The sequence below is a fragment of the Austrofundulus limnaeus genome, unplaced genomic scaffold (assembly GCF_001266775.1).
Source record: "Austrofundulus limnaeus strain Quisiro unplaced genomic scaffold, Austrofundulus_limnaeus-1.0 Scaffold249, whole genome shotgun sequence".
In the NCBI taxonomy this organism is placed as follows: Eukaryota; Metazoa; Chordata; class Actinopteri; order Cyprinodontiformes; family Rivulidae; genus Austrofundulus; species Austrofundulus limnaeus.
In genome coordinates, this window is record NW_013952651.1 from 811,478 (window position 1) to 824,877 (window position 13,400).

Below are 13,400 nucleotides of genomic sequence, written 5' to 3' on the forward strand. Positions count from 1 at the left end.
TAGCACAGAAACAGTACTATATAACATTTTAGACACATTCTAGACAGTTTATCAGCTAAAAAAAGTTAATTTTGGGGTAAGTTACTCTTTAAACACTAGATTTAATTTTTTTTTTTTTGCATTAAAACATACACTATGAAGTGAGACGTTTGGATTCCAGCTGAAACAACCATGGCTGCAGTATGTTTGTGTGTTCAACTCACTCTGTGTCAGCAGCTGGGAGATGGTTTTACGGTTGTCTTCTGAGCCATCACACTCTTTAGAGGCAAGTTGCTTATTAGCAGTCTCCATGCGCTCTTTAAAACAGAAGAACAGAACACTTCATTCAGTCACTTAGAAATAAAAAATAATTGTTTAAATACTTTAAAAAGAAAAACATCACTTCAGTCTGTTTCACACATTTCTGTCATCTGTTCATTAATAGTCAACTTTAATCTTGTTTAAAGTTTTTATCTGGTCTAGTGCATATAGTACGTAACAAGTACCCCAATTCAATCCAAATTTATTTAACTACAGTTAAACTACAATCTCAAAATAACATACCCAAAGTAAAATAAATAACAGTAAAAGATTGGGCAATAAGCTAAAAAAAGCTGTATTTTATTTTTTTATTTTGAGAAGTGGCAGACAGGGCACTCTTTGTTCTCCGTATTGTGGAAGCATACATATTGAAAATTATTTGGAACATTTTTTTATGTTTTCTTCTCTGATACAAGCGCGAACAAAACTTCAGTACTATTAAAAGTAGCCACAGTACTGTTTCATATCATGGTGTGTACACTAAAAGTGGACCATAGAAAGCTGAGAAGAGAGTGATTCAGGGGATTTGAAAGAAAATAACCAAGCAGCATGTAAAAGGTAAAGACTATAAGATCATCTCCAAGCAGTTTGATGTTCCTTAGTGATGAGCAAATGAAGCTTTTCTGAAGCACTGAAGGATTTTTTTTTCGAAAAGGGTTAATTATTCAAAAGTTTTCAACAACTCTTTGGAGCCATCTTGTGACCAAAAGAATGAAGAGCAGCTTAATGATTTTGATGTAAAAACTTTAAAAGGCATGGGAAGATGCCGGACTAACCCTGTAGACCCAAACGTGTAGTGAGGGTTTGCTGGGACCACCTGACAGAAGAACCCTTCAGTAAGATCTTCAACTCAAACCTCCTAGAAAACTTTAAGCACATCCCAGCTGAGGAGGGGGACATCGAGTCTGAGTGGGCCATGTTCAGTGCCTCACTTGTCGAGGTGGCTGCTTTGAGTTGCGAAACCAAGGTTGTTGGCAGCTTGATGAAGTGTCCTTGGACATCACGTTACTCCCATGATGCTCAGCGGTCGACACAAGGGCCTTTAGGTCTTCAGAGACAACCTATTTTTGTTTGGACAACCAGATCCCAGTCCGGTCAACAACCAAGTTAAAAAGGTTTATCACAGCACAGTGACTGTGTGCTGTCTGACAGCGACTGCTTTCAGCTTTGAGTCAGACTGCAGGTGAAAGCTTTCAGTGTTTCCTGGATTAACTTGAAAGCTCCTCACAAGAAGTTCCACCATAACATTGTGTGTTCAGGTGCACAACAAAACCATTAAAAATCACTTGATGGTCATTTTTGAAGCAGAGGCGCAAAAGCTGATRGACCACATCTCCTCCTACAATGCACGGCCCCAACCTAATATAACAACTATTTTAGGTTTTCTCTTCTAAGTATTAAGAAAAATGCATTTCACATGGCTTCAAATGCATTAGTTAGGTAGATTTGTTCTAAAAGTTCTGAGGGGCATGCATTTGGACCCTTAGGATCACTTTACACTGCTGGTGTGAGTATAAATGTTTAAGTGTCCTTCGTTACCACCAGCAAATGTTGGCAGGTATGTAAATGTTTGTTATAATCACGTCTTATGATTTATTTGACAAGGTCTTTGCTTATTAGTAAGTGCATTACATAATGCAAAAATAATAAAAATTAAACCAAGATTTAGATCAATAATCACTTTGATCAGTAAATTCTTATTGTCTGAGTGGGCCTTGTGCCACTTTAGATTCAACAAGTTGAGTCCCAGAGTCGAACTACTCTATTAGAGTACAATATCAGTTAAAACATTTACAAACAAATGTCTCATATACAAATGTTTTATGTTTAAGAATGGCCCAAAAAAACATTAAAAGACACCAACTCCTTCAACTTCAAGTTTTTCTGCAGTAGATTCCAGTCTGAGGGAGCAGCAAAGTAGAAGGAACCTTTGCCATAATCAGTGCAAACCTTAGGTACAGTTAATAAAATAAACTCATCCGAGCGAAGAAAATGACCTCCGGATATAGGACAGGAAGTAAGGGGGAAGTAAACCCAAAATTACTTTATAAACAAGATTATGCCAATAAACAAATCTGCAGGTGGATAAGGCAGTCCATCCAGTACTGGTATACAGATGACAGTTGTGGGTAAGGGCTCTAAGACCAGTGATAAAACACAAGGCTCCATTATATACAGAGTCCAACAAATGTTTGCAGGTTAAAGTCATCTTACAACATCAACACTTTATTAGAGAACACTAAATGTGTAATTACTTAGGTCATGTACACAGTATACTCCTATTTACAAACTTTGTAGAAGATGAGTTACTTAATTCCTGGGCGACTACTCATGTGGCCGACAAACCCCTGAAAATGTAGGCTGCACCTGAGTATCCTATGTGGTCGGCAATATCCCAGGATCCATTGCGCCGTCAGCAAACTTAACAGAAAAATGAAAATAGCTGAGTTTTTTTTTCTTTACAAGACAGTTTATTTTCTTTCATGGCAGTTTGGAAATTAATCAAWGACTGAAGATTTTATTTTTAAATATATGTTTGGCAACTTAGTTGATGAAACCTTTGTTGCAATGAGATGCTAAATCAAATGCAATTACAAGCACTGATACTGGAGCTAAATCAAAATTATTAATTTAAAAAATGATACAGTGAAAAGACAACTGAAGGCATGTGATATGAAATGTAATGCCGTGGTAACGGGGAAGTGCATGGTCACACAAGCATACGTCATCTGTAAACTAGACTGTCTCATTTCAATGCCATTTATGCCGTTATTCTACACTTGTGGCCTACGGCCCAGGTAGGATGTAGCCAATGTCGGCTGCAACCCATGAATTAAGATACAGCCAGTATTCTTATCAAATTACATTTTTTCTTCAGATTTTTTGACATTTTTTATAAAGGACAACCCGATTTTGTCAGGAAATTACCTTACGTCTACCCCTGGATGCTTATTGGGGTATGAGTGAAAGTATAAAAGTTCTGCATATTGATAGAAAGTAGGGATGGGTACCGAATTCGATACTTTATTAAGTACCGACCGAATTCCGTCGGTACTACTGAGAGGCTATTCATGTAACATCAAACGGTACCACGTTTCAGTACCTAAACGCATCATTGTGACCGTATTGGCGTAAGAGTGGTGAGTTTTCCATGCTTGTCCTGAACGCAGCATTGCGACCGTATTGGCGTAAGAGTGGTGAGTTTTCCATGCTTGTCCTGAACGCAGCATCAAGCAGAGCGTAATGACGTCAGCAGCTGCTGGTTCAGTAAACAGAGCTCAGTCTGAACGTAGCTTTAAAGCCTCATAGCTCCTGGAGTAAAACTCACCAAACAGACCGCCTCTGAATTATCTGGTGGATTAATTATCTTGTGAGCACGATGTTCGCTTGCTCAAAGTAAAGAAAGTATCGCCACTTTCTTTATTTCATCCACCATTAAACAGAGACCAGCAGAGGAAAACAACAGAGGAGCTTCCTGACCGTCCGAACACGTCTGACCTGAAAGAGAACAAGCAGCTAAGTTGAAGAGTTGGACGTGTTTTGGATGTTCAAAACGTAGCTTGAAGAACTTTTATTTATTTTAACTCCATCCTTTTTTGCTTATTTGATCTGAACGTATTTGCCTTCCATGGACCTCCATCACACATTTTTCTAGTGGGGAAATGACATCAATAGAAACACGGAGCTGGATTTTAATTTGTTCAATTAGACAAAACAGTCTTGTTGTTTTCAAGAGTTTTCACCTTAAAGAAATTAGTTTAAAAAACTTGTGTTACAATACAAAGAGTTGGATGTTGTCTTGATATTTGTTAAATTTTATATATTGAGAAATATGTTAAATTAAAAAAGAAGTTTATTATTAAAAATACAGTACACACAAAGTAAAGAAAATTGGTACTGTTAAGTACCGGTACTGATTCCCAGGTACCGGATATTGGTTCCGAATCGATTCAAATGTCAAAAGTACCCATCCCTAATAGAAAGCTAGATGTTTGTGTAAATGGGTGAATGAGAAACTCTGCAAAGCCCTTTACAGAAACTGGTAAAGTTAAAAAGGTGGTTTATATAGGCATCATGTTTATGTGTAGAGAGTAGAGTAAATAAAATCCAGAGGGAGTTTCTTCGGGCCCTCATGCTTTGAGGAGAAACTCCAAGCTGCAGGACAGATATGTTTTATTGTTGCAGGTTTCAAAGCTCTTACCTCTTAGGTCCCTGTTGAAGTCATGCAGACGGCGAACCTCCAGCTCCAACTTGTTCCTCATAGTTTTCTCAAGGGACTCCCTCTTGGAGGAGGACTTRGCAAGGTTTTCATACGCCTCTGACACCAGCTGGATCTCCGTTTCCAACTGCGCCAAAAAACACGAGAAAATATATTGTCAAAATGATGTTCCAATCAGTTTTTGAGGGAAGCTGCACGGACTCCAGGGACTGCTGGAGGAATACTGAGCACATTTCCCCATGTTGTATCACTCTCTACACTCTGTATTTGCAACTGTTACCGCCGATGACCCTGTGTTTTCTGTTTACCTCTCAACTCCTGGCCAGTGGGAGCAGATGGCTGCCCAAGTTTTTGTCTCAGAGAAGAAGGAAGAACAAAAAGGAGAAAAGCAATCTGCTGCCTTCACAAATACAGGGCATGTTTATCAGGAAAATTTTCAATTAAATTCTTTTCCAGTGATAAGTATCAGACATTATTGCATCTATGAATAAATAATCTAAAAAGCATATTAGGGCTGGGCAATATTGAATTGTAAACATTTTCACTATTAATTGTGGCATTCAGCCAATAATGTTGAATATTAATATTAATAGAAAATTGCATGTGGCCAACATGTGGCTTTGGTTCACATTTTCTGGATTTCCTCTTCAGTTTATACCAGAGTTTCAGGTGATTAAATTCGTAGGGTTAGGGTTAGAGATGAGGGCAGGGGGAGGGGTAGGGTTAGCTGCTGCAGGCTGCCTTCCACCATTGGGCTCACATGCCACCTGATGATCGTACGTCGTACACAAAATGTGTCATTTCTTGGCACGAATTGCAGTAATTTTAAAGTGGAAAATTAATTGTTGACAGTTTCACTGACGATWAATTGTACACYGTACAATTTTGCCAAACCCTATAGTGTATCCAATCCTTTCTTGCTGTTTAGTCGGGATGTAAAACCTTATGATTACAGAACATTTTAACAAACAGTCCATCACATCCAGAAGTTAACAAACAGTAATTATCTGACAGGATTATTAGTGTCTCAGCTTGTAAAACCTGGAGCTCACTGTGACAAAACATGCTTCTCTCTGTCACAGTTTTACCTGCTATCTTTGTGGCAAACAGGTGAAAACATTCATATCTTGTCTTCTAATGCAGAATGAGAATAGATTGTTCACATTTACTGACCCTGATGGGCATGTTTACACCAGCTGTTTGATAATACTGTTTGCTCTGTGAATGTCACCAAGATGCAGCAGATAACAAAACCTTTACACAGATTTTCACAAACATTTAGTGTAATTATTTTGTAGGGTAGCCAGCTCCTGTGCCAACAGAGGTATAATGTAAATAAGACTATTTAACAGTAACTCCAGGTAACAAACCACAGTTTTACATACAGTGGGTAAAATAAGTATTGAACACGTCAKCATTTTCCTCAGTYAATATATTACTAGAGGTGCTAATGACATGAAATTTTCACCAGATGTTGGTAACAACCCAAGTGATCCATACATACAAAGAAATCAAACCATAAATGTCCAGAAATGAAGTTATTTGTAATAATGTGGAATGTCKRAGGGAAAAAGTATTGAACACAAGAAGAAAGGGAGGTGTAAAAAGACATGGAAAGCCAAGACACCAGCTGAACTCTCTCAGTAATTTGAAAGCAAGCCTGCCCCTTGTCAGMGCAAGTTAATATCAGCTGGTTCAGTCCCAAATGATGACCAGGTATCASACAAGAACCATCTGATGATGGGTAAAAGTAAAGAGCTCTCTCAAGACCTTCACAACCTTATTGTTGCAAAGCATAATGATGGCATCGMTTACAGAAGAATGTCTAAACTTCTGAAGGTTCCAGTGAGCACTGTTGGGGCCATAATTCAGAYGTGGAAAGAACATTATTTCACCATAAACTGACCACGACCAGGTGCTCCTCACAAGATTTCTGACAGAGGAGTGAAAAGAATTATCAGAAGAGTTGTCCAAGAGCCAAGGACCACTTGTGGAGAGCTTCAGAAAGACCTGGAATTAGCAGGTACGATTGTTTCAAAGAAAACAATAAGTAATGCACTGAACCACCATGGCCTGTATGCACGCTCACCACGCAAGACTCCACTGCTGAAGAAACAGCATGTTGAAGCTCCTTTAAAGTTTGCTGCACAACATTTAYACAAGCCTGTGTAATACTGGGAGAATATAGTCTGGTCAGATGAGACCAACATTGAACTGTTTGGATGCCAGAATACACATCATGTTTGGAGGTCAAATGGCACTGCACATCAGCCCAAAAACACCATACCAACAGTGAAGTTTGGAGGTGGGAACATCATGGTGTGGGGCTGTTTTTCAGCATATGGTACTGGCAAACTTCAAATAATTGAGGGAAGGATGAGTGGAAAAATGTACAGAGACATTCTTGATAAAAATCTGCTTCCATCTACCAGGATGATGAAGATGAAACGTGGCTGGACATTTCAGCAAGACAATGAGCCCAAACACAAAGCCAAGGAAACTCTCAGTTGGTTTCAGAGAAAGAAACTAAAGCTGCTGGAATGGCCCAGCCAATCACCTGACCTGAATCCAACAGAAAATCTATAGAAAGAACTAAAGATCAGAGTTCATAGAAGAGGTCCACAAAACCTTTAAGATTTGAAGACTGTTTGTGTGGAAGAATGGGRCAAAATCACACCTGAGCAATGCATGCCACTAGTTTCTCCATACAGGAGGCGTCTTGAAGCTGTCATTGACAACAAAGGCTTTTGTACAAAGTATTAGATAAATTTCAGTAAGTGTGTTCAATACTTTTTCCCTGTGCCATTCCAKATTATTACAAATAACTTCATTTCTGGACATTTATGGTTTGATTTCTTTGTATGTATGGATCACTTGGGTTGTTACCAACATCTGGTGAAAATTTCATGTCATTAGCACCTCTAGTAATATATTTACTGAGAAAAATGTTGACGTGTTCAATACTTATTTTACCCGCTGCATCTTTATGTACAGGCCACAGCCCACTTCAATAAACAATAAAAACGTAAGTTTCTAAGCATTATTAAATCAAAATATTACCTTGTGCAGCTTTGTGACTTTCTCCCGACATGCTTCCATTTCCTGCCTCAGCATCCTGTTTTCTTCTGTCAGTACATCAACCATGTGCTGGGCCCGAGACATCATAGCATACGGCTCCCCCCCCTGCAGCTGTGGGTAGGACTGTGGCAGAGAAAAGTGTCCAGGTTGAACTGACAGCTGGGGCTGCAGAGGTGCAGGCACTTGGAAGGGCTGCTGCTGACACTGAGTGTGCTGCTGATGGTGAAACCGTGGAGACGAGCCGTAGGGGTCCATGGGGAATGTCTGACCCCTCTGAGAAGTCTGATGACCAGGTCCTGGGGCGAAGGGCTCTGCCACAGGGTGGGAGCCTGCTCCCTGGGGACTACGAGGGCCCATCGTGGGGAAAGTGTCTCCGTGGCTCTGAGGTTGTTGGTGAGGAATGGAGGGATGTGAGGAATGGGAAGCAGAGAGGATGCTGCTGAGGGTCGAGGACTGGGCACGAGACAGAGAGCCAACGGAAGTGACAGAGGACGTGGGGCTGTGTTGGTGCAGGGGTCTCTGGTAGTGAACAGAACCCTCCTTACTGGATCTGAGGAGACATCAGCTAAATGTTTACATGGAAGGATTCTAGAGATTCTGTCAAGACTGTATCTCCACTGACTGAAATCTGGTTCAAATTAAACAATAACAAAAACATAATATCATTCAGTAATTCTGTTCTGTTTAATAAGAATTTAATAAATGAGCCAGCAGCTGAGCCTAATTTCAACAACTCTGTTTAAAAACTGATTTTAAGTCAGGTCAGGAAGTGGACCTTCAGCATGGCTCAGACTWAGGGCTGTGCGGTATATGTGGTAGACGGTAGAAACGGTATGAATTTGGCCTACAGTAGAAATTTACGCTCTACCGTCCTATCGTCATCGCACTTGTGTCAACAGGGCTGTGAGTGCAGAGACAACTGAGCAGGAGGAGTTTGAAATATAATGAAGAAATTATAGCGTTTTAAAACACGTATAGAGAGGATAAATATCCCCCTCCCGCTGTAGGAAAGTTACATCGTGTTGCGGGATCATAATCTCTTCCTTTCCTTTCCTTTCCTTTCCTTTCCTTTCCTTTCCTTTCCTTTCCTTTCCTTTCCTTTCCTCTCCTCTCCTCTCGCTGCAACTATAGTTTTTCACACCAAATTGTCGGAGAAAAACTTGTTTTTTAAGTATTGTTACTCACAGAGATGATTATAAAAAAGACGTGGACGTTCGTTCAGCCATAAATCCATCTTGCTAATGTAAAGTCGGCTTCTGCTCTGACGATGAAGATGATGAAGATGATGAAGATGAGCGCGCAACAGAGCAGCAGCTGATAGCAGGTGGAAGCTCATTGTTTGGCAGGCAGATATTAAACCAAAAATGCTGGGTTTGCTTAAGATTGCAGTTAAATGCTCTAAAAATTACATTATCTTTACTTTTTATGATAATTTTCTACCGCGATATATACCGTTACCGTGAAGGGATTCAGTTTATACCGTGATATGAATTTGAGGTCATACCGCCCAGCCCTGCCCAGACTGATTGCATTCAGAGTACTAATACAATGTACCAGAGCACAAGCTAAACATCCCCAGGATACTGATTTTTTTTCTTTCTCTGTCAGAGGAATTTGTACAAATACAACCCAACATATAGAAACTGTGCATCTGCTTTATAAGACAGATTACATCTCCTTAGTCTGATTATGTTTAGTGCATTATATATAAAACCCACAATGGTCACAGAAAAAAGTTGAATTTCACAAAAGTAATAGTAAATAAGAATTCTATAAAAATGAACAAATGAAATTCAGACATTGTTTTTCATCCATGATTAAAAAAAACAGCAACTCATGAAACAGGACTAGACAGAAATGATGGTACCCTTACCTAAATATCTTAAAACAGGATATGCAATGATTTGCAATTTTTTTAAGCCTGTATCTTATTCACAATCAAACACAGCGAACATAACATATGTTTAAACTAAGAAATTACAGACTTTTTTTTTCATTTCACTGCACAAACAACACATCTCAAATAGGTTGGATGGATCATATTCATCACTGTGAAGTATTGTGAACCTGTATGTTTATAGGTAGAGCACCATGCCGGAGGGACTAATGCACACCCACGCCATCAGAGAGGCAGGTTTTTGAATTGTGCCATAATAACAGGCCAGATAGTCCTTCTCTTCTGTAGTATGAAGGATGTGGTTCATGGTTTCTGAAATGAATTTCAAATATTAGGCTGGCTGACCTCAGAACAGTTTTCCACTTTGCCTCAGTCCATTTTAAATGAACTTTGGCTCAGAGAAGAAGGTGCATACATGTCTGTTCCTGTGGGTGGGGGTGTTCATCGGACTGTCGGACGCAGGGAAAGAAAAACTGTGGAGCTGAGATAACTGTCCTGAGGAGGGGAACTTATTTCTAGTAGCAGAGCGTGTTGGAAGATAGTTTTTAATTTAAATTTTTTTCTTTCCATTCTACAGGCTCTGAGACATGAAACAAATTTGGAGCTGAGATTTTGAAAAAAATTGGTGACTTTGAAAAAAATATCTGTGTAATTTACGGACAATCCGTACAACGTGACACGTACGATGGTGACATTTCTGGATGGCGTTGACATGGCTTCTTCTTGCATGATAGAGCTTTAACCAGCATTTGTGGGTGTTGCTGTAAACTGTGTTTACACGTAATGATTTCTGGAAGTGACCCTGAGCCCAAGCAGTGAGGTCCAGAACAAAACCAGGACTGTTTTAATACAGTGGCTCCTGAGGGTCTGAAAATCACTTTTTGATTTTTTTGATAATATTATGAACTGTATAGATGATGGGTTATTTAAGGTCTTTTTAATTTTTTATTGAGGATATTTTTCTTCAGATTGGTTCACTAATTTTAGATATTTCTTGGAGACTGGTGAGATCTGTCATCTTCTAAAAGATTTAGCTGCTCTAAAATTCTCTTTTTCTACACAGTCCTCTGACTGACCTGTTGTCTATATAATTGATTTTTACTCATGCTACTTACTTTTACAGCCTTTTGTTGCCTTGTCCCAACATGTGTTCCTGCCATACAATTCAAATTTAACATATTCTTTTTTTAATGTACCATTTCTTGGTTTGAACATGTTTTAACTGTATGTTTACAATGTTTCATTGTGGATAAAAAGACAGGTTTGCTAAGTTTGTAAATCATTGCATTCTATGATTATTTACATTTTACACAACGCCCCAACTTTTTTTTAGAATTGGGGTTCTACAGTATATGGAAATTTTAAAACAAAAGCTTGAACAGGTGGAACAAGTTGAGCCCAAACTGTAATTACCTGTTTACTGTCATTTCGGGAAAAACACCAGCATCAAATGTTTAAATAGAACAAAGATCACTGCCTTTGGTTCCCACAGGATCTGTCATCAAAGATTAACATTTCATGTCCCAACATGTCCTGGCCTGATGAATTAAACTTTGTGGAATTTATAACTGTTAGACGCCTGTTTGCTGTGAGGTAAACTGGTGTGGAACCAGCCCAGCAGGATCCGTCCTCATCACTTACACTGCAAACCATGCCCTGGTCTTATTGCAACATGCAGAGAGTGGAAATATCACATGTTAACCTTTCTCTGCAGCTATAAACAGTGACTACATTAAAAAGTGTGTGTTCTTTACCTGAATGAGCCATACTCGGGTGGGGGCTGGTATCGGACATTTGGGACCTCCCTGGAGTGTTCCCTCCCTCTCAGTTCTTGGTAAAAGTGACCTGCAGAGTCCTGCAGTTTGCCAGAAGAACCCATTCCTTTATATGGGTAGTCTGGAGGAGGGCCTCGATGCGGGGACTTGTAGTAGTCACCGGACTGCCCAGGAAGAGGCAGCTGGGGGGACAGGGGGGTGCTGCTTACTGGGGGGTGGGCCTTCACACCACTGGTGGCTAAAGAGAGCTGCATCAGCCGCTCACTCAGAGACCGAACGTGGCCTTGCTTCAGGTCCTTCAGTCCATCGTCCTGGTGCACCTTTCCTGCGCCGCTGACTCGCTGCAGTGTTGGTCGACCCTCGGTACGTACCTTAGCACCGCCCAGCCCAGTCACATAATAGGCGGCACTCACCGAGGTGGGCAGTGGGGGCTGCTGGGGTGAGCTGTTCTGCTGCTGAGCCTGGGGAGGAGGCCCTTGGCCACGAAAGTACTGGGACTGTACTTTGGCTTCTTCATACGTGGGGAGGTCTTCTGGGTTTGGGCACTGGCCTTGGTTGCTCCCACCACCTCCACTACCACTGCTGCCTCCACCTCCTCCACCACAGGTCCCGACACAGCCTCCTCCTCCACTGCTCCCACCTCCTCCTCCGACTCTGAGGGAGCCGAGCTTCTCAAGGCCATTGTCCGTCTGCAGTTCCTGTCCCTGAGGTTCTTGACGTGCAATGTGGGCAGTTATGGAGTGATCATCAGAAGGGCTTACCTGTCCCTGGACCATATAACCTCCTCCCCCTCCCCCTGCTGCTCCACCACCTCCTCCAGACTGCTGCTGTTGTTGCAGGACATAGTTTCTGTTGATTTGCTCCTGCAGGAGGCGTTGCAGGACCGTGCTGCCGCTACCTGCGACGCTGTTGCTGCTGTTGGACGACTCCTCAGCTGCAGCCCTCATCTCCATCTCACGCTGGTGACCAACCTCATGAAAGGACGAGCTCCGAGCTCGGTCGATACTCCCTATGAGGAGAGTCAGATTCATTATAAGTACAAGGAAACAGGAAGTGACAAGTAAAAGATGAATGATTTTTATGAGAACGACTAATGTTCAAAGGCAGCACAGTCAAAAAGGCCAGAGCAGCAAATAGACCGTTCACAACAACCCACACACACACAACAAAAAATATAAAAAGCCCCAAAACACCTGCTGATGTGATTGAACCAAAGAACAAGAATGGAAAAAGAACAGGTTCTACAGAAATATGTTAAGGATTCACCCAAAGAACCACAAACCTCACAAAAAAACAATTAAACGATTAAAGCTGAAGGTGAAAACATCTCACACTAAAACACAGATCCCCCAAAACATCCACTGTCAAGTTGAAAAAACACCTCTGTGCTGTCTGATTCCCAAACGATTGTGGCCATTTAACCAGAGATTTCTTGAATTGGTTTAATTTAAAACTTCACATGCAGCAGAATGTGACAGAATATGAGAATGGCAAACTAACCATTATGGTCTCAGCTTCAAAGAAAATTGTTTGGATTTAATGGTTACTATTAGACACTTTTCACAACTTTCATTAAAGAAACTAACTTTTACCAGTAATATCAGTTATCAGTAATGTTAACACATACTGAGATTCTAAAGTATTCAACAGTGGGAAGTGTTAATGTCATTTGCAGAGGAAGATGATGCATTATCACGCTGTATAAGTTTGGCTTCAGGAGCTTCTACTGTAACTAATGAGCATAACTCAGTGAACAGAAACAGGACTACTGACAGGCTTGAAGAAATTTGCAGTCTTTCATTTTCTATGACTGGATTAAATGTTGCATTCAGTACTAATGTAAAGAATCTTGGTGTTTTTGACCAGACTTTCATAGATAATATATAATATTTGGCATTTCATAATGTATGTGAATATACTGTATTGTAATAAAATGAAATGACTGTAATGGGATTTTAATCTGAATTGGATATGATTTTAACTTATTTTTTGTTGAATAGTAGGGCTGCAAGCAACGATTAATCGACGACTAATCAATTATTAAAATAATCGATGACTAATTTAGTAATCGATTAATCGTTTTCTTTTTTTTGTTCTTTACTTTGTTTTTCTCTCCAAACTGCTTTGACAC

At 40.3% G+C, this 13,400-nt stretch overlaps 1 protein-coding gene across 1 annotated transcript in view; it reads right to left on the reverse strand.

Moving 5' to 3' along the window:
* amot (angiomotin) overlaps positions 1–13,400 on the reverse strand; it is a gene marked incomplete in the record, with an annotated part of 47,245 nt that overhangs the window by 15,559 nt on the left and 18,286 nt on the right. The window contains 4 exon segments of the mRNA XM_014020344.1: positions 204–296; positions 4,502–4,646; positions 7,580–8,147; positions 11,249–12,278. Of these exon segments, the coding sequence (XP_013875798.1) occupies positions 204–296; positions 4,502–4,646; positions 7,580–8,147; positions 11,249–12,278 (1,836 nt within the window).